This window comes from Zootoca vivipara, chromosome 3 (genome assembly GCF_963506605.1).
Source record: "Zootoca vivipara chromosome 3, rZooViv1.1, whole genome shotgun sequence".
Classification (NCBI taxonomy): Eukaryota; Metazoa; Chordata; class Lepidosauria; order Squamata; family Lacertidae; genus Zootoca; species Zootoca vivipara.
Genome location: NC_083278.1, coordinates 45,320,302 through 45,342,157, shown reverse-complemented (window position 1 = coordinate 45,342,157; position 21,856 = coordinate 45,320,302). Strand labels below are relative to the sequence as shown.

Genomic DNA, 21,856 nt, shown 5'->3' with positions numbered 1-21,856 from the left:
TGTTAATCACAACTTTAATTTGTACTGCATTAGCATTTTGATTAACTTGTAGGCTTGCTAGCACACTTGAAGCACTTTTACTCATAGTTACTGCTCGGAAATGACTTTTTGATTAATTAAGTTTGTTAGATAGCAGCTGAGCTTCCTGAATGCTAACCTTACGGGGCTAAAAGTTCAGGAGAAAGTTATTGTGAACAACTGTTGCCATTGAGAGGAATTCTCTGAAACACTATAAATATTTAATTATTTACAAAATATTGAATATTCTAAGGAAATTGACCTTAACTCCCTCCCTCTCCCCCCCCCAAAAGGTGCAGGTGTGACTGGGGGGAGGGTTTTAGATTTTCCTTTTCCAAGAATATTGAGCGTGGCCTGGCAAGTGGATTAGAATTTTGTAATTTGGTATGCTTTTGGGTTTTGAAGGAATATTTCTATATTTCACTTAATCATTGGAAGAAATTGGTTGTGCCTGTGGACAAGACTATTGGCTTTAAAATGTGGAGCATGATCTATCCTTGTGGTACACAGACATAGAACTCAGACAAATTGCAAATCAGCTATGCATTATCATAGCTTATGCAGTCTTTGTCCAGACTTCCCATTCACTTCACTGGAAGGGTCAGCTTTATGTGCACATGTCTTTTCATTCTCGGAGGTAATTGGTGGTTGTGGATATGTGGATTTATTATCCTGAGCAGCAAATCTTAGCACTAGGCATTTAGGTACCTTTCCACTGAAATATAAATTAATTGTTTTAATTTGCTGACTATAATGAATATGTCTGTTGAAGAAAGTATCCAGTGATGCATGTTGTGACAAGAGAGATAAGTATTTTCAAAATATGTCAGCTTGTGTAATAAATTCTATTTTTATTTTTCCTTAATTAAATCTACTTACCATCTTAATGCAGCTTTGACGGAATAGTAATTACCTGTAAATGATGATTACCTTATAAAAAGAGCACTTCATTTGCTTTTATCTCATTTAATTCTTTGCACAATTAATAAGTCTCTGAATGCCCATCTTAAATAATTGTACAGTGTGGTACCTCGGGTTACAAACACCTCGGTTATAAACACTTTGGGTTACAGACTCCGCTAACCCGGAAGTAGTACCTCAGGTTAAGAACTTTACCTCAGGATGAGAACAGAAATCACAAGACGGTGGCAGCGGGAGGTACCCATAAGTGGTAGCTCAGGTTAAGAACGTTTTCAGGTTAAGAACGGACCTCCGGAACAAATTAAGTTCATAACCAGAAGTACCACTGTATGTAGACAAATATAGGGCATCCGTGATATCACAGATATGTTTTTTACATAGTATATCATCTGCTTTAAATTGAGATATGAAGGGCTGGTGGGGGGACAGAAGAAGCTAGAGAGGAAATTTGGGGGAACACAGCGGGGGGGGGGGAATGAAATATGATCTCCAGCACAAGGGAATGAGAATTCTGACATACATAGCACTCAAATCCAATATAAATTTCTGCACCCAGAGGGTTCTGCCATCTTCATAAGTTGTTTGCTTGTGAATTGCTGCTTGCCGCCTTCTGATGACCTTTGGTCTAGCTTGGTGATATTAGAAGCAACTGTCCTTTTCTGCTTTTCCTTTGACTTGGCCTCTTCCTTACGGCCAACTTTTCAGCTCTTCCCTCCAGCAGTTCAGGAAACTGCAGCAGTGTTTGAAAAATAAAAACATTAGAAGGTAGGAGCAAAACTGCAAAAAAGAAAACCAACAACAACACCTTTTGTGGGTGTCAAACCTAAGATGAAATATCTGGAAGTTTGGATAGAAAGTGAACTCTAACCATGGCTAACAGAAGGAAGTTGACTACTGCTGAGTATAGTCACAATTTTGCATTAACAAAACTAGGTACTTGTAGCTGTAAATTCCATAAATATGCCAAATAATACAATTTCATATTCTGAGTTGTACATGATAAATGTTACATTCTTATAGCAGTAAAGTAAGTTTTGGTTTGTTTGTTTTTTTAATTAAGTACTGCATATATTTTAGTTTTTCCACAAACTTTCAATTTCCCCGCCTTGGCTTCAATTTTTTCAGAAACTTTAAAACTCTGCATTTCATTGAAGTTACTTCACATGATTTAATGCTTCTGTTGCTAGTTGTTGGAGCATCTTCTATATTTATACAATATAATATAATCACACACAAAGAAATGTGGCTGTTTTATTCAACACATGTGCCTTTCAACCCAAAAGAATTTCACTTAAAATACCGTATTTACTCAAATCTTTGCTCACCTTTTTTGGCCAAATTACCTTGCGAAAATTAAGGTGTGCATTAGATCTGATGGCACATTAGACTCAAGTAAGTATGGTAAAACCTGATTTAAAATTTGGAATTTGAATTAATATCTTGGCATGAAAATAATAGAACTTTCAGGCTTTCAAAGTATTCAATCTATTCTGTGTCAATGTAAAAAAAAAAAATCTGCTATTCCACTAGAATATACAATATACACTTACAGTATACCTGCTCCACAACTTGCACTACCATAAGGCAAAACAAGGTGGTTGCTTCAGGTTACAAATTTGGGGCATCATTAAAGTATCTAACTCCAGGATGGTACCATTTGGATATTTCATCTTGGGTGTCAGGAATTCTTGGTTTAGTAGTCCTTTTTCCTGTTTCAGTGCGACGACTTCTGACATTTCAGTGCCAGATATTAATGAATTACTATTCATGCCAATAAGAGCAACCTTGGCTGAGGTCATTTCCAAGGCTGCCTGTAGAACCCAGTGTTTCTAAGGAGGGTTCTAGCTGTGATCCTGTCCGTACGGAGCAGCACAGAGTTAATGGCATCACAAAACATACTTAAGCATTATGAGAAATGCAAAATAAATATGATATTTTTGTTTCATTTTTAAAAAGGAAGGACTTTACCTCACCAAAGAAATAGATAATAGGTTGTCTTTTTAAAAAATACTATTATGGTGATGGCTACAGGTGCAAAATCAGTATTTACAGAATGGATCAGATCTCTTAAATATGTTCTCCATTAGTTGCTCTAGTATACATGTGACTGAGTGACTTGGAGAGCGCAAGCAGAATGACTCAATTTGCTACTTTGAGTATTTGAAAGGATTTCATTTTCCATTGATGTGTTAAGCATTTATGCGTGTTGCACTTAGCTAATGAATGAAAATGTGAATGGGTTTCCAAGCAGCAAATGGAAGGAGATGATCTGGCTACGGTTCTGATTTCTTCACAATGTCCCTGTGCTGGATTTCACACCAGGATAGAGATGCTATGAATAAATATTATGGATGAGAGAGCACAGAATAAGAGGGGAAAGAGGATTTGCCGCGTGGGCCTTAGGCACTGTGTAGAACACACCCACACACTCAAGCGTTTGTTATTCCTTATTGGATACGAATAAACGGCTGTCAATTTGTGCAAAGCTCTCTGTGTGGCAGAAGATCCTATAACAAATTTCTGCAGCTGGCAGATTGTAGATTTGCTTGCTCAGGTCCTTATTCCTTTGTCAAAAAAAAAACCTGCTTAGCGAGGAAAAAGAAAAGAAAAAGTGCCAATAGAATACATTGTGCAGCCCAAAGCCCTCTCCCCTTCACACACTGAATTTGTATATTACACTATGAGAATATTATCACTACGGCTGTCTATGTGCATAAATTTCAGTACGGTCAGTAGGTGGGGTAAAAGAGTTAAGGCTATCTTGTGTTGATTCAAGCTCAACAAAGCCAGGAAATTGGAAGCTAAGGTTAATGTCTTTAAAGACATGCCCTGTGATCAGTAATAATGTGCAGTGTCACAAATTGTACTTCCTTACCATTTATACTCCATGCACTCACACTTCTTTTTTAGTTCTTTTAGACCCAACTCTAGATAAGAAGGATGGAGTGGCCGGGACCAGCAATGCTTGTCCTCAATTGTCTTATGATGCATCTAAGCATTATTCTGTTGCTAGAGGAAACCTGTTGTGCATTAGCACATGCATGTTTGTTGCTTTACATCAGTAACTGGCAGAATGTGTTAAACAGTGGTGTCCTCTGATGCTGTAGTGGTTAATGTGGCAGGTGATGGTGCCAATAATGATAAAGGTCAAAGCAAGTTTTGAAACTAATTCACCCATACATCGATTTTAAAAAGACAACAGTGAAAGGTGCATATTGGCAGGGCGGAGGTGGCTACCATCCCCCCTCTCAAAGGCAGCTATAGGGATTTACATAGAAAATCAGGGTAGACAAATGACCTCACAAATCTTTGCCCACACATCTTTTCTTTTTCAAAGTGGTGTTGGGGTGGGTGCAGTTTGAAGCAATGAAGTGGTATGCTAAGAGAGGTTTGCTAAGCCCTTCCGCGTTTCGCTACTTTTCAGCCACAACCCCAGAAGTATGAGTAGTGAGAAATTATGCTGATCAGGCTTTTTCAAAGGATAGATATTGTATTTTCTGTAAGTACCATGACGCCTAAGCTAAGTGAATGTCTGCATGGTCCAAACTGGTGCTATAAGTAAGCAACTGAAAGTTCAGGAAGAGTCCATTGGAAAAGCTGGGGGGGGGAATCACTCCTCTTCCCACCCACCTCCAGGTCATCCAGGGCTGAAAATGTAGTGCTGGCTAGACAGAGTGCATAGCCCATTTTAGGCATGCAGTGGTTTGTACTGTTCCGCTCTCCCATGGAAGCAGAGAAGTAAGGATCCAACATATGCAAAAAGTCATCCATGCATTTTTCTACTGAGTAGGCCATTCACCCCTTTAAATGCTTACCAGTTGGAAGAATCCTAAAAAGTTGTCCTCCTCAAATTGTATTACATGATTGTGTCAAGAGGAGAGAGATTGGAAATCACCATTTTAAAAAATATGAAGTTACCTTCCTGTCCATTTTTTTTTTTTTGCCTCCATCTGAAATCCACAGTGTCATGCAATGAGTGTTATGGTAGCAGTGTTGTTTCCTACAATCACATTGGACACCATTTTCTCTTATAAAAAATCAAAAGCTCACAGGACATTGAACCGTAGGCAAAATAGTTTTGAACATTGGTCCTTAGCAAACACTAAGCAAACTTGGTCAGAAATAAACCTTTTGAAAGGTAAGCATAAACTACCGTTTCCAAGCTGAATCTCTTCCCCCATGGCTGCAACCAGCTTTGTGTACCTTTTAAACTCAACATTTCTCCAGGATCAGTGTAATTTAATTGAAATAGCTCTGCATGTGTAAACAACTCCTTTGTTTAAAGAAGATTTCGTTGTTTAGTTTGCCTTAAGTAAATGCTGCCTTTTGTTTGTCTGTAAAACATTTGATTAAATGTACAGGCTAATATAGACAGCTTAGCATTCCTCTAGTGGGCTGTATAAGAAGTCTGGAGCATACATTTTAGCATCAAAATGCAGCCCAGATGCTCCCTGTATTTATTTTTTAAATAAAATAAAACAAAAACTTATACTGAAAATAAAAAACCTTCTGCTTCCAATGCTGTCAGTGATTAGCTTTCCAGGTATATTCATGAAACGTCAACCTACTAAAGCTTTTCAACCCTCTTTGAATGCTTCTTGTTTTTTCTGGCAGTTGTACACTTGTCATCATGTACAGTTTAGATAGCCTTTAGCTACTGCTAATGTCAACACGTGATTTTGATGGTTTTACTGTAGGGCGGTGTACTTTCTTAACCTGCTGCAAAAGTCTAATATTCTTAGGGAAAATGTATAGGTATACTCCCATGTGATTGCCCTAAAAAAAACCTCCGTATAAACATTACCCTGATTTAAATATTCTCAACAGTGGTGTGACTAATTTCAATATTGTTCAAAGGAAATGGTTCACATGGTTGATACTGGCAACATGGTTGCTTCTCATGCTAACATTGTCCTGGGGACCATTAACACTGGTATGGAAAATCGTGCCAACCCCTATAACCCACCTTACTGGAGAAGAGTTGTATTGGAAGACAGTTTTATGCTTTCCTTCTTTTCCTCAGGCAAGATGTGACCTGCACTTTTCTTTTTTTTAAAAAAAGAGATATGCTTATGAACCACTGCACAGGATCTCAGTCTAGAAGTACTAATTCTGTTCTCTTAAGTTTCCCAAATGGGGACAAGGAAGTAATAGTGCACAGTCTCACAGAACTACTGTGAAGGTAAAGGTAAAGGGACCCCTGACCATTAGGTCCAGTCGTGACCGACTCTGGGGTTGCGCGCTCATCTCGCATTATTGGCCGAGGGAGCCGGCGTATAGCTTCCAGGTCATGTGTCAGCATGACAAAGCCGCTTCTGGCAAACCAGAGCAGCACATGGAAACGCCGTTTACCTTCCCGCTGTAGCGGTTCCTATTTATCTACTTGCATTTTGACGTGCTTTCGAACTGCTAGGTTGGCAGGAGCTGGGACCAAGCAACGGGAGCTCACCCCGTCACAGGGATTTGAACCGCCGACCTTCTGATCAGCAAGCCCTAGGCTCAGTGGTTTAACCACAGCGCCACCTGGGTCCCCCAGGTGAAGATAAACAATATCATATTATTTCTCATTATGTGGCTTCCATTGATCATGTGAGAAATCGATAAGGAGTAACTAAAATTGTCGTCTTCTTGATTTAGGCAATGCTGGATATTGCAGCAAACGAAGGTTGGTTGGTGACTGCTCTAAACATAACCAGTTTGGTACAGATGCTGATTCAGGGGCGATGGATCCATGACTCCTCTTTGCTTACTTTACCTAACGTTGAATACCAACATCTTCACCTCTTCAGGTATGCATTTCTTCTTGGGTACAGAATGCAGATATCCCTTGCTTCCCCACACACACATAGTGACATGTGAGCCAGGACCATTTCGTGAAGTCCTGATTGTGGTAATTCCCACTACATACTCCCAGTTTACGTCCACCCTCTTCATTATGGCTGAACAGATATGTTAACACAGATCTTTCAAAGTTTCCAGTCTAACACTTGGGAGTGTATTCAGTTGTATCCTTTCCATTTGTGGATTCGCTTTTGACCCATGTCTCTGAGAGGAGATGGCAGAAACATTGCTTCATATTATCAATGACTGATAATATTTGGCACAATCAAATATTTTAAGATAGAAATGTGAAGCACTTTTATTCATCATGTTATGGAAATGCCTTACCTGATCTTTTGTAAGTACCATATTTTTCTGTGCATAAGATGAAACTTTTTCCTTAGTAATAATAGGCAAAAATTGTTGGTCGTCTTATATACGTATAGCATCGACTGTACTTGAGGAACGATTCCAACAGATTCCATACGAAAAACACTTAAGTCTTTTATTGACCATTCTGGGTCTCCCAACCACTGCCAAAGTGTCTTTTCTCCTGGCAGATCAAGAGGAACAGATGACTGCAAAGGTTGCAAGGTTTCTAGCTGGGGCAATCAGAATAAGGTCCACTATTTGACTGCTGATTCAGGACCCTAAACTGTGTTTTATATAATCTACTATTTATTTTGTTCTGTGTATATTGCAATGTTTTTTTTTGTTGCTATGGCCGATGGCTGACACAAATAAAGTTTCATTCATTCACATATAGCGGGGTGGGGGGGCGGACAATTGGTGGCAGCAGCCAGCAGGAGATTGGCAGCAGCGATTGGGCGTGCTATCGTCTGTGGTTGCGTTGAGTGGTCACGTGGGCTTTTTGCGGCAAGTGTGCAGACGATAGGTGTCCGCGGCGATGCATGCGATTTACAGTGGCGGGCATGCTGTAGAGCAATTGGTGGGGGTGACCACCCCCCAAAAAAAGCTCAATAACTCTGGGAAATCTCCCCCACAAAATAGCTCAACAATTTTGGACAATTTCCCCACCCCACCCCACCCCACCCCAAAAATTGTTGCGGTCCCAAAAATGGGGTCGTCTTATACATGGGGGCGTGTTATACACAGAAAAATACAGTAATCTGCTGATAGATACATATAGGTTTCTGGGTGGTCTTCAGAGTGGAGTGCTAATTTGTATAAGTGGACCACTAACTACACTCGCCTTAGTTGTAGATGCATAAGGATATGTGCAGAAATGGTCATCTTATTAATTTTAAATGTTAAATTGAAATAAATAATGTTAATCTGCATGGTAAAGCTATTTTCTTCCTTATTAAACCAGTTTAAAGCAAGAGGGTAACTACTTAATGTTATTTGACCTCGGACTGTGGTATACACAGTCTCTCATTTACCCTGTTTTTAAACTATGAAGCTTGCAGTATGGTGGTGTTCGTGCAACTTGTATTTCAAATTCATTGAAACATAAGGCTATTGATGTGAACTTCTAAGACAAAGCTCCACTTAAAATAGATTTTGCCTTCTTTTATCTTAAAATGTGTATTTCTAGTTTCACCTTCTCAACTTTCCTTTTTCCTTTCTTTTTAAACTCCTTTCCTGAGCTTCAATTCTTAACTGGATATATCTTTACTGTTTTACTAGGAACTGGAACCAAGGGAAAAGGAAAGGTGGTTACCAAGGGCCTATTGAATGTCTTCCTGAACTGATTGCTGCATGTGATGGGAAAGAGTCTGTTTTTGCTTCCATTGTAGACCGCGATTTCCATGCCACACACATTACACAGGTAACATTTTCTCTCTTGGGTACAGTTTAAAGTTATTGGGTCAATATATATGGAACAAATCCACTTTACACTCTTTCAATGGAGCAACATGATTTTTGCATACATATTTATTTAATCCACCTAAAATTGAAACCTAAGATTTCAACAATTGGTGCAGAAAAGCTTAATTCAATCTAACGTGTTCCATACTTCAAACACACACAGTTTTGACCAGAAATTCAGGACAGAAGCCTAAATGTATTTGCCATAATCTCAGGTAACAAGGTAATGGCACACACTTTGTCTTCTGCACACACACACTTTCTTGATTGGCTTGCTCTGCCACAGGTCCTGGCTGCCGCAAATGCCCATGAACCATTTGTGTACAACATGCTTTCCAATTTCTGAAAGCTACAAGAGGTTGCTGAGGGGATCGACATGCAGTACCATGGAACATAGATGTTACTTGTCTGCTGCATGTGGAGCATGTGTGCGAAGATTGTCTTTGCAGAGGTTGAAGGTTGATTTCGTTTCATATATATATATATATATATATATATATATATATATATATATATATATATATATATGAATGATATGTTTGTCCATCACATAACAGAAGCAAATATATTAATATATAATAGACCCTAATATATTAATCATCAAATAGTGTTTGCATAGCAGAGCTAGTATTAAGTCACATTCTAGGGCTGATGCAGGTGAACTCCATGATGGGGTGTGTGTGTGTGTGTGTGTGTGTGTGTGTGTGTGTTTGTTTGTAAGCAGTGCTGTTTGTTTTGGTCAATGGTAGCCACAATACACAAATTGCCCACCACAAATCTGTGTTTAAAGTTGCTGCACAGGGTTGGGGTTTTTTATGTGTGTGGGTCCTCCATATCTTGTACTGTACTTGGGTATACCTGCACACAGTTGATGTAAACTGCATGTCAATGAGAAATGGTATGCTACGATATTTTGAAGAAGAAAATGCTGCTGAAATTAAGTTTAGTATTCCAAGGGCAACTCAAGTGTAGCAGAACTATGACTAGAGACATTCTAACATTTTTTTGAATTCACCCTTAAATCAGAGGAATCTGCCACCTGTGTTTTTAGAGAGGAAAAGAAAAATACTTTGTTAAAAGATTGTGTATGTTATAGCATTGTCGCAAGCTGAAGCATTTTCTGGGTTCAGGAATGTAAAGTTAAACTGCAGGTGCTAACTAAAAACAAAATCTTCAAGTTTTCTTTCAGGTACCCTAAGGCTGCAATCCTAACCCCACTTACATGAGAGCAAGCCCCATTGAATTCTTGGTAAACATAGTTAGATTGAGCGGTTAGTGACTTACCTAAATATAAAACTGGATGTCCTTCGCACTTTTCTCCTTAATTTCAGATAAGCTAAAATTTTGCTTCCAAACAAAAGGTAACTATTTTAATGTCCATTACCAACAATTGTATTTATATATAAAATGTCATCAAAATTGTGAGTAAAAATGCATTAAGATCAAAACAAAACCTTCTTTAACAACAGATTTCTAACATAATATACAATTGACTTAAGTCCAAGTTGTAGATGTGTTGAAAAATTAGAACATTGTTATAATTAGTTCAGGGAAAACTCAGAAGTAAACTAACTTAATTTATTTGCATAAATTGCCGTTTTGTTATCTTAAAAACCAAATGCAAGTTGGCTCTGTCTGATACGATGATGGTTATTTGGCTCAAAAGTGCTTCAATTTGCGTAGCAATCTGGTGTCGTCTCTGCAGTGAGACGATCCCAGGTAACATACAAATCCTGAATTATTCCAGAAATTAGTATGTTTAAAGCATCAATTTAAGTGCTAATTGCAGTAGTAATGAGAAAAAGCAGTACTACTGTGAGATTTGCATCTCCCTCCCCATCAGTATGCCTGGAACAGCGGCTGACTGGCAGAGGATTTGGCTGCTAATTAAATAATTGTATGCATGGTAGTGTTCGCGTCTGATTCAATAGATGAAGATTAATCCTCAGATAAATATGTTTGGCTGGTATTGAAATGTCTTAGCAGTTTCTTCAAAAATAGCTTTTGTGTATGTGGTGTGGCCATATCTTTCATGTGTCTGTTTAATATGTCAATAACATAAACTCTGCTTACACTATACATCTAGATGCATGTAAGTGTAAATAAATACATTATATTACAACCTAGAAGGAAACGCTCAGCTGAGTTTGAAGTGGCCATGCAACACATCTGTATGAAGCCCATGGATGTGCTTTGCAGGCCCAAATATAAATATGCTTCTAAAACATTTGTCATTATTTTTAAAAGAGAAACTATCACAGAAATAAGTTGCAGGGCTTAATGGGCTTAATTTTTCATTCACCTCTTTCTAAACCAAATAAATAAGCCAAAGAAAATATGAATTACCTGTGAAAATGAACATACAGTAATCTGAATGGGCAAGAGTGACTCTCAACACATCCAGAGGCAGAAGTTTCTCCTCCTCACCATCACTTACACATGGTAGACAGCATGTTTGGGGGATTGGAAGCCTCTTGTGTGTGCTGGATGGACACAAGGTAAACATACTGGTACCTACCAATCTACCACAGTCCCCTTAACATTCCAGTAAAGGAGTGTGAGATAGAATCCTATTGGAACCCTGCAGTAAAGTAGATCCTGCCCACTGTTTTGTTGTACAATTTTTCTAAAGCACATCACTTTATATGGGCCAAAGCTTAGTCTTAAGACAATACGTAGTTCCCGCAAAGAGTTTGCAGCACTTCAATTTTGTCAAGGATACAGAAGTTTGATATAGGGAGCTGGATTTCAACATGTAGGCTTTCTCTCTCTCTCCCTTGTTGCAGCAGAGGCAGTGGGGTAGGGGAGGAATGAAAAAGAGAAACCTTTCACACACACAAAACAACACAACCTCCATAATTTGAAGGAGAAACTGTAAGGGATGGGGTGTTTTTTTTTGTTTTTTTAAGGCATTTTCACCCCACCCCATCAGCTGACAGAGGGTAGGAGCATGTATTTCACAAGGCCTTCAAAAATAAAACCCACCCCCACATTTCTGCTTCAAACTTCCATGAAGATTCAAAATTGAAGTTGGGGGCATTTGAAAGCCCTTTATAAACATCCCCCAGCGCCAGGTAATTAAAAAGGGGGTGGCCCTGCCCCCCTGTGAACTTTGGCATATCAGGGGTGAGGGATATAAAGATGTAGCTTTCTGGCCAAAAACAGTTCTCCAATCCTGATTTGCAATATCTGCAACAGATCTGTCTTGAAATAGAGATTAAAGCTATCAAAGTTGCAATTCCAGTTAAGAGATTTGTAAAATCATTTTTTTTAAGAAAGACATTTTGACTGATGGATTAGGCAGTAATGGGCAGTGCCCATTTCCCAGCAGGCTGTCACTGAGTGCTTCCCACAAGCATCTGATTGGACACTGGGAGAACAGGGAGCCACACAAGTGCCACGCAACCGGCACAGAGGAAAAGCTTTTTAACCCTGGCCAAGTGAGAACTATAACAGAAGTTCTGTCTGAATTCCCCCCTTGCATCCCTCAGCCGCCCAGTTCTGTACAAGCCAAGTCACAGAAAATAAGTGAGCCATTAAGGGAATAAGGTGAGAGTTCTGAAAGAACCTTGTTTGCTGTACTCAGTGGAATGGGGAAATGGTTAAAGAATGCTGTGCCTGTGTCAGCATCAGTGCCAGCATGGGGGAAAGGTGGGTTTGAACATGGTCAGGCATCTCCCAAGGACCCACATCCCAGCAAAGGGCCCACTGATGATCTCTGTTGAGTTGTTGCAGAGTGGAAAGTGGGGGGGGGGAACCATTATTATTATTACAGTGGAACCTCGGTTTATGAACACCTCGGTTTATGAATTTTCGGTTTATGAACTCCGCGGACCCATCTGGAACAGATTAATTCATTTTCCATTACTTTCAATGGGAAAGTTCGCTTCAGTTTATGAACGCTTCAGTTTATGAACAGACTTCCGGAACCAATTACACCCATGCTTCAGTTTATGAACGCTTCAGTTTAAGTACTCCGCGAACCCGTCTGGAACGGATTAATCCACTTTCCATTACTGTCAATGGGAAAGTTTGCTTCAGTTTATGAACGCTTACTCCGTGGACCGTCTGGAATGGATTAATTCACTTTCCATTACTTTCAATGGGAAAGTTCGCTTCAGTTTATGAACACTTCAGTTTATGAACAGACTTCCGGAACCAATTGAGTTCATAAACCGAGGTACCACTGTATTACTACTACTACTACTACTACTACTACTACCCCACCCATCTGGCTGGGTTTCCCCAGCCATTCTGGGCGGCTTCCAGCAAAAGATTCAAATACATAACCATGTTTCTCTAAAAATAAGCCATACCCCAAAAATAAGTCATACCCCAAAAATAAGCCATAGTGATAGGCAGTTTAACCTTGTAGGTTAAACTGTACCATACTTAATAATAAAAAATAAGACATCCCCTGAAAATAAGCCACTGTGTGTTATTTTGAGGAAAAATAAATATAAGACGGTGTCTTATTTTTGGAGAAACACGGTAATTCATCAGATATTAAAAGCTTCCCTAAACAGGGCTGCCTTCAGGTGTCTTCTAAAAGTCAGATAGTTGTTTTATTTCTTTGATATCTGATGGGAGGGCATTCCACAGGGCGGGCGGCACTACTGAGAAGGCCCTCTGCCTGGTTCCCTGTAACTTTGCTTCTTGCAGTAAGGGAACCGCCGGAAGGCCCTCGTCACTGGACCTCAGTGTCCAGGCTGAACAATGGGGGTGGAGACGCTCCTTCAGGTATACATAGAGACTGTCTTGCCCAAAACCCAGAGCAAGCACTAGCTAGCACATAGAGAAGTGAATCTCTGGGCACAGCCAAAGCTACTCAAGGCTTAGCCCTTGCTCACTTCAAACTATAGCTCCAGTTTGAAATACAAAGCTGATCCGGGATGTAAGGAACTTTTGATCTTGAGGAAGTCCTGAAAACTGCCAAAAAGTATAGGAAAAGTGATAGTCGCTAACTATTTTAAGGACATTAAAGATTCAATCCACTTTGGTTGCAGTAAGCAACTTAGAATGTGGATAACTTTCCATAAGAATTTGAACTTTTGGGTAATTATCTGAACTGATCCTCTGAACTCTCTGTGGTTTGCCTTATCACTAATTAGCACTTCAGTGACTCACTCATTATGGATTATGTTGGGAAGATTTAATTCAGAATGTAATTATAAGTAGTTTTCAGTGGCTTATAGAAGAATAGTTTAATCAGTAGGGGTAAGACAATTTTTTTACATAAAAAATGGACATAAAATAATCTTTCTAAAGCATGTGTAGTGCTCCTCGGGGGTTTCATATTTGCTTTGTTTGTGCTGGCAAAGTCAAATTAAGGAGTGAAATATTTATGGTGACAATTCTAGCAGTTATGTTAAAACAAACAGACCCATTGACTCTTACGGAAATGGAGAAATATCCCTAAAGCACTGGAGATCGATGTTGGAGGGATTCAGGAATCATCTACCCTTGACCCATGTTTCTTTCCTCTCTCTTGGACTACCATGGCAGTTGTGACATGTAGCTCCAGCCCATATCCTTGTGTGAAAGACTCAGGGGTGGATGTTTCTGAAACATCTATTTTTGTATTTTAGGGCTATGTTTCACAGAGTGCTGGTGTCCAATCTTGGGTTTGTGTGTTTATGGATCTTCCATGTTTCTGAGCTCTTGAAAAGCCAGATAAGCCATTTAATTTGTGTGTCTGCATTTAATGTAATGGTGTGTGGTACCTGGTTGTATGTTCAAACATGCATATGCCTGTTTTGTTTCAATCACAGCCTGTGAGCTGTGTGCAGCCTGCCATATGTTTTTCTGCGTCCCTCATAAATGGGTAATGATGCCACATCAGGATGTATCTTGGGGACTGACTGAAATTCTCAGTTCCACGAGAGGCTGAATAAGCTTGCCCCTGAGTTAGTCGGTGTGAAAACTTAGTCCCCCAGACCTCCAATCTGCCCACCCCTGATTAAGTTTGTTCCACCTGGAGGATAGCAAACCTAGCTACTTTTTGTGTGGTTCTAACAATTTGCCTGTTGCCACTCAGCTTCGATCATTGCTCACCATATACCCATGATTAACAGGAATGCAATTAGGGCAAGGGTAGGCAACCTCAGGCTAGCCTTCTCAATCCGGCCCATGGACGATCCAGGAATCAGCGTGTTTTTACATGAGTAGAATGTGTCCTTTTATTTAAAATGCATCTCTGGGTTATTTGTTGGGCCTGCCTGGTGTTTTTACATGAGTAGAATGTATGCTTTTATTTAAAATGCACCTCTGGGTAATTGTGGGGCATAGGAATTCGTTCATATTTTTTTTCAAAATATAGTCCGGCCCACCACATGGTCTGAGGGACGGTGGACTGGCCCATGGCTGAAAAAGGTTGCTGACCCCTGAATTAGGGCCAAGAGAGATGACCCCCTTGTTGCTTCTTACACCTTCTGGGAAATGAAATTGTTAGTGATACAATTCTTGGCAGAGTTTGAGTTCCAACAGACATCAGAGTGGTTGAGTTTTGGGGTACCGTCTGTGACAGAGTGGAATATTGTGTGGCAGGTTGCGATAACCAAGGGGAATAATTTTTTTAATGGAATACTCTGCATTGCACAAACAAAGGGCCTTCAATTAAATCAAAGCCACAATGGAAGAAAATCTGGTGTCACATAGCAGGGAGCGCTTCATCCAAGAAGGCAGATGCATGCACTAGCTTAAGACGAAGTAGGTGTTTTCTTCAAATTTATTGTTTTGGTCATATGCAGGTTTAATTAATTGATGGTTCAATTAAAACTATTTAATTGGTTAAGTTTCTTTAATCAGGCAACATTAATTATTTATTAATTCATTAGCTGTTCATTAACATACATGCCCTACAATCCAAACAGCATATAGAGTAGCATTACGTGCAGAGGAGCCTCCCTTAAACTAGTGGTATAAGATTTCTTTCAGGTACGTAATGCTTGGCATCTAGGATTGTAGGCCAAAATTCTCACCAAAATTAAAAGTGGAGAGATTTCTCTATCTTCTTCCCTACCCAGTAGTTGTCCTGTGGTTATACCAATAGATTCAGTACTAAGGGAAGGTGAGCAGCTGGAAAGGGGAATAATTTGGGTACCGTTGATATAATATGAGTGCCTATTGCAGGTTGCACTTTTCTGCAAATCTTTCAATCTGATCTGTTGAACTCTAGAGTAAGTAGGTATCAGAGCCTGGTATCCCAATGCAGCAGAGGAGCCAAATCAAAAAGACTGATAACAGAGCAGGGGTGGGAATCCTGCAGCCCACAGGACAAAGTTGGCCCAGTACAGGTCCCTGTTTGGCCCACAAGGCCATTTTTGCCAAACCGCACCTCCTCACATGATATGGGTAGAGACACAGCTAGATCAGCTGCATGTCTTGAGTTCCTCCTGGGGATCTCGATCACACAGCTGGTTCCTGTAGTAAGCAGCTTTGTTAATCCTACGCTTGCCACTTTGGGCTGGCAAATCCCCCTGCTCTGCAGTTCCCAAGTGCCTGCCAACTGCATGACGTTCAGACGCTTGGAAAATGCTGCACAAGGGACTTAGGCAGGCGGGTGAGACAACACACTTGTCAATCATAAGGTGTCCTAATGTCTTTTTTTAAAAAAATATTTTTATTAATTTTCCAATTAAAACCAATTATATCACATTCAATATTTCAAATTATACACATATATATATCAATCAAACCGAATGTTATGCCAAATCATCTAAAGAATTTTTTATTTGGGTTCCCATGCTTCAAGAAATTGGGAATTCCTCGCAACTGTCCACTGCCGTCTTTTTTCTAAAGTTCAAATCGTCCTCCAAGTTCATAATAATCCAGATCTTCCCCTTACAGTCACATAGATGTTTTCCACTTTCATCCGATTGTTTCCCAGCTGCTGAGATAAATATCAAACAAAGTTTCACAGATGTTCTTTCTCCTGTGTGAGTTAATCAGTCCAGCCTCCCCATAAATCTTCTTAATGGAGCTCCCTGTTGCGTCGAAGCAGCCCGAAGCAGCGCCATCTTAAAAAGCTCAAATCACTTTCGTTTTCTCTCATAGCCATGAAGATTTACGATCATTATAGAATTTACAGCTTTTTCAGGCAGGAGACCCAAACATCAAACCATAAACTCTTGGTAAATTAATGGATCTCCTTGCCCTATAGCTGAACTTAGCTTCAGGTCGCTGCTCCAATTTAAAGTGCGTCACAGCTCATAAATCCTCCGAGCGCGTCCAGAACTCCTTCCGTCCGACTAGGGGGGGGCTTTTCTCATCGGCAACTCCACATCTTTAAAAAATATGCTCAGTAACAACAGTTATAAAGTTCAACTCACACAGTCTTTTGCTTCTCTTTCACTCCAAACAAGCCAGGACATCGCGTCCGGGAAGGTACGAGGCAACAATATGAAGGAAAAAAAAATAAAAACTCACTTCCCTTATCGCTCCGTCCCCATCAATCCTTCTTCCAGATGCAGTACAATCTTTGACTCCTCTCCCTCAGCAGCATAAATTTCTCAGCAGTAAACAGCGCTTCTTCCCCTCCTTCTGAAGTATGTCCATAGATTTAAGCCTAATTATCTTCTTTAACCATGGAAATCCCCGCCATGCAGATTAGCGTCCGGGAGTCCTGGCCCTCGTAAGTGCTCAGCCCAAGCTCCCCCCACTCCAAAAACAGTCGGAGTGGGTCTGGGGGCATCGCGGGCCAGCGGCCCCTCTCCGTAACCCCCGGAGAGGGTAGGGGGTTGCCATTTACTCCCCTAGCAAAGGTGTCCTAATGTCAATGTTGGCCCATAGGGGTGGGGACTGATAGTGATCTGATCCACCAGGCCAAAAGAGTTCTCCACCCCTGCAATGGAAAGTTAAGACCTGCGAAGGAATAATGGACAGCAGTTTTGTAATATGCAAAAATCCAGAATGAAACACATAATTACATAATGAGATTTTGCACATAAAATTGAAAAACAAAAACAGTTGTGAGAATGTTTGGGAGACTTTTATTTTTTGTGTTTTTCCTACTCTACAGGCTTGGCATTTCTTGTCCCACTTGCCTGTTATAGAAGTTAATATGACTATTAAAGGTGGCTCGGACGAAGCAGTTCAAGAACAGAATGAACTACCTGTCCCAATGCTGGCAACAAACATGCGGGATAACAAAAAGTGGATCAAGTTGCATGCGGACCAAGAATATGTCCTCCAGATAAAATTGAGGAGATTGCATATGGGTTACACCAAGGTAGATTTTTGTACTGTTTTTTTTGTGGGTTTTTTGCTGTTCTTTCTCCCTGTCCCAGTCACTGGTGCCTAATGCCCATTTCTTGTCCTCCTTTTGGATATCCTAGAGTCATCATGGTATGGCTTCATCAGGTCAATTTCATATGATGACTATTTTGCTTGAAAAATCACATGGGTAGGGCTTGTATTCGCCGTATTGTGAATTCTAAGCCCGATGGCCTTCCAGATGTTTTGGGACCACAACTCCCATCATCCCTGACCACTGGTCCTGTTAGCTAGGGATGATGGGAGCTGTAGTCCCAAAACATCTGGAGGGCTGAGTTTGCCAGTACCTGGCTTAAGGATTGCCTGTTTCCTTATATTCCTGCCCAATCAATGCGAACATTGGGGGGAGTCTATATTAGTGGTTACCCATGACTAAGATGAACAGCTCATACCAACCAGGAGCCATGCACAAATACCTTTCTATTTCAGCTTAAAATGCATATATTAAGTCCACATTCTGTTTTTACAATTAATTTTGATTTTTCCCACTCTGCTTTTTTTTTAACTGTTGCGCACAACTTAGAAATTTTGGGGTGGTCATTCCATAAATGTGCATTTTCTTCCTTCCAGGGCAGGCAAGACAGCAAAGCCATTGCGCCACGGTTCCCCAAGACTAAAGACGAAGGGTGGTTCTTGATCCTCGGAGAAGTGGACAAAAAGGAACTTGTTGCTTTGAAAAGAGTTGGATATGTCAGAAATCAGAGTGCGGTTTCAGTTGCTTTTTACACCCCAGAAACTCCTGGAAAGTAAGATATTACTGAATGAAAGCTGTTTTGGTTTTTGAAACTGGGACTTCTTTTTGTGGGGGTGAAACAAACTGATATCATTTTCTTTCACTTTATCACAGGTATATCTACACTTTGTATCTTATGAGTGACAGCTACCTCGGAATGGACCAACAGTATGACATTTATCTGAATACCCTACCAACCAATACATCAGCACAGGTCAACACAGAGATCTCTGGTGCCTTAAATGACCTGGCTCTGAACTAACATGGCCTTTGTACTCACCTGTGCACATGTTCATTCTAGGAAAGGGAAATTGTGTTTGCCAAAGTGCAATCAGCATCCAACTTCGACACCTAGGAAATTGAAAGTGACTACTGTATTGATTCTGATAACACAGAGTTAGCCACAGTGGCCTTTTACCCAATAAAAGGGTTGCATTTTTTAAAATAAATCATTTTCTAGGTTTCTTGCAAAGCGACTCTGTTTTCCTATTAATGTATATTGCCACTGTTGGTTTTGGCAGGTCAGGATATGAAAGGAGCAGATCCTTTGATTTGCAAAAACTTAACCTTTTCATTAGTGTTCCTGAAATCATCATTGCAGCCACTTTCTGTGATCCAAACACACCATTTATGTGTTAGTAAGCTGGAGATTCCAAACTAGCTCTCAAAGAGGCAAGAAAGTTCCAACTGCATGGATGGTTTGTGCATGAATGAAGTATTTCAATCACAGCCACTCTGTGTACATGGTTCTTTCCCCCCTTTAATTTATGAGACATGGCGATGGGGGAACGTTGCTGAGGTACATTGCAAGGTTTTGTACTGAAGACAATGCCTGTGGCACATTTTGTCATCTCAGAATTTTCTGTGTAAAATGTATAGGAAATAGTAATAAAGTTCAGCACTTAAGCACATCATACGTTTGAAAAGTCATTGTACACGGGCCTTTTTAAAGGACTTGAAAATTGACTGTACATTCAATAGGCTGTGCCATTTGAGGTTACATACAAAAGAGTTCAAGCTGAAATTAGGAATGTAAAGTACCGTATATTCTGGCCTATAAGACGACTTTTGAACCCAGGAAAATCTTTTCAGAAGTTGGGGGGTCGTCTTATACGCCGGGTATAAGATTCTGCGGTCACCGCATATGGTGGGGGGAGCTCCAAAACGGCCCGCAAGCGCATCCCCGCCATATGCAGCGACCGTGTAAGCGGCTGCCGCTTTCTTTCCGTGCAGGAAGAGGGGATACGTGGGGCTTTCCTCCCTGCAGGAAAGAAAGCAACAGCCGCTTACTCGCATGTAAGCAGCAGCCTCCGCTTTCTTTCCATGCAGGAAGAGGGAACGCACAGGGCTTTCCTCCTTGCAGGGAAATAAAGCAGCAGCCGCTTACTCGCATGTAAGCAGCAGCCGCTTTTTTTCCGTGCAGCAGAGGGGACGCACGAAGCTTTCCTCCCTCCTCCCTCCTCCCTGCAGGGAAAGAAAGCGTCACCTAATTACGCGTGTGTAAGCAACTGCCGCTTTCTTTTCCTGCAGGAAGAGGGGAAAGAAAAGCACAGAAAGAAAACATGCACGGCAGCCTCTTTCTTTCTCTCCCCCCCCCTCACCTCGGTGCCTGGAACAACAGAGTGCCAGTGGAGCAGGCTCCCTCCCCTTCTCCCTCTCCCCACCTCTCCTCCCCTCCCTCCGAATGAAATCTACGGTAGTTCAAGTAGTTCTTAGCATGCCTGCAAGTAAGTGCATTTAAACACCTGTGCATTTAAGCACTGATGTCTCTCTTTTGGCTTCATTTACTGGTGTTTAAAAAGCGGGGAAAGGAAGAGATACAGAAAATTTTTAATTGGTGTGCGTTGGAATTTTGGGATATACTCATTAAGGTAAGTATATCCCAAACTCTATATTTTGACTGGAAAAGTAGGGGGTCGTCTTATACGCCTAGTCGCCTTATACACCGGAATATACGGTAGCAATGCATGTTTAATGTCTGTAGAGTGACTGGTACTGCAGTGGTTTATACTGGTAAGTTTATTGGGGGTCTAAAAAATTCCTCATTAAAACAAACACAGCTACTGCACTTGATAAATGTGTTTAGAAAGGCCTAATTAATAGCTAGTACAAAACGATGTCAATGGGTATTTTTATTTGTTTGTTTCTGGGTGGCATATAAAGTTATCTGGGCAGCTTACGATAAAGCACATTAGAAATACATTCAATAGGTTTGCGATATAAAAATCAAGAATTTAAAAAGCTGGAGAAAATAAAAAGGGTTTTATCTGCTGCCAAAAATACAGCAAAGTGTGTGCTCTGGGAGAGCATTCCACACCCAAGGTGCTGCCACTGAAAAGCCCCTTCCCCAATGCCAAACTTTACTTGGTGGGGGTCCATGAAGAAGGGCCTCCAAAAGTGGTCTCCTGGTATGTGTTGGTCCATAAGGGAAGAGGCTGTCCTTCAGGTAACCTATTCCCAAGGTGTTTGGAGCTTTCTCTGTTAAAGCCAGCATGTTGAATTGGACCTGGAAGCGGACTGGAATCCAGGACAGCTGACAAAGCACTGGCGTAATATGAGCTAATTGCAGAGTCGCAGGTAAGTCGTGTCCCCTGTTCTCGACCAACTGAGGCTCCTGGATCATTTTCAAAGGCGATTCCATTGCTGTAATCAAAGCAGGAGGTTACCAGAGCACTGATAACTGAAGGAAGGCTGTCTCCATACAGTTGTGGCTGTGGTTGGTATATCGACTAAAGCTAACAAAAGGCTGTTTGCGCTGCAAAAGCCACTTGTGTCTCTACCAACAAGGTTGCCTCAGTGAACATCTCCCAAGCTGCAAACCCTGATTCTTTAGGGGCAATGTAAATCCCTCCAGAGCAGGATGAACCCGCATCTGCATTGATGCGCCACATCTAAAACTATTTCCATCTTGTCTGGATTGAACCAGTAGTGGAGAACCGTGTGCTTTGTTTTTTGTGAGCCTATGTATTGTCCAAGAGCAGCAGCTATAGCGTTTCGCTTCCCTTTACCCATTTAACAAGCCAGCAACAGCAGCAGGGAGCTAGATAGAAAGCACCACAATATTCAGTATTAAGGTTTTTCAGTTTCAGAAAAATGTGCTTTGTTTCCAGTGTCAGTATAATTACATTATTTTTAGGTCACCTTACCTTACCATACAAGTTTAATAAATAATCACGGGATGACATGCCAATAATATTTCTATTCTGCTACCTTTTGTATCACAACTAAATGATGTTGCTGAGACTTGTCTCATATTCC

The 21,856-nt window shown here is 40.7% G+C and overlaps 1 protein-coding gene across 2 annotated transcripts in view; it reads left to right on the top strand.

Annotated features, from left to right (window-relative positions):
• Window positions 1-20,789, top strand: part of ASCC3 (activating signal cointegrator 1 complex subunit 3) — a 203,584-nt gene extending 182,795 nt beyond the window's left edge. For both annotated transcript variants that reach the window (XM_035109325.2, XM_035109326.2), the window contains exons 38-42: window positions 6,577-6,728; window positions 8,410-8,551; window positions 17,612-17,821; window positions 18,436-18,611; window positions 18,713-20,789. In XM_035109325.2, coding sequence (XP_034965216.2) covers window positions 6,577-6,728; window positions 8,410-8,551; window positions 17,612-17,821; window positions 18,436-18,611; window positions 18,713-18,860 — 828 coding nt within the window. In that variant the 3' untranslated portion in view covers window positions 18,861-20,789. The remainder of the gene's footprint in view (window positions 1-6,576; window positions 6,729-8,409; window positions 8,552-17,611; window positions 17,822-18,435; window positions 18,612-18,712) is intronic.
• The last annotated feature ends 1,067 nt before the right edge of the window (window positions 20,790-21,856 follow it).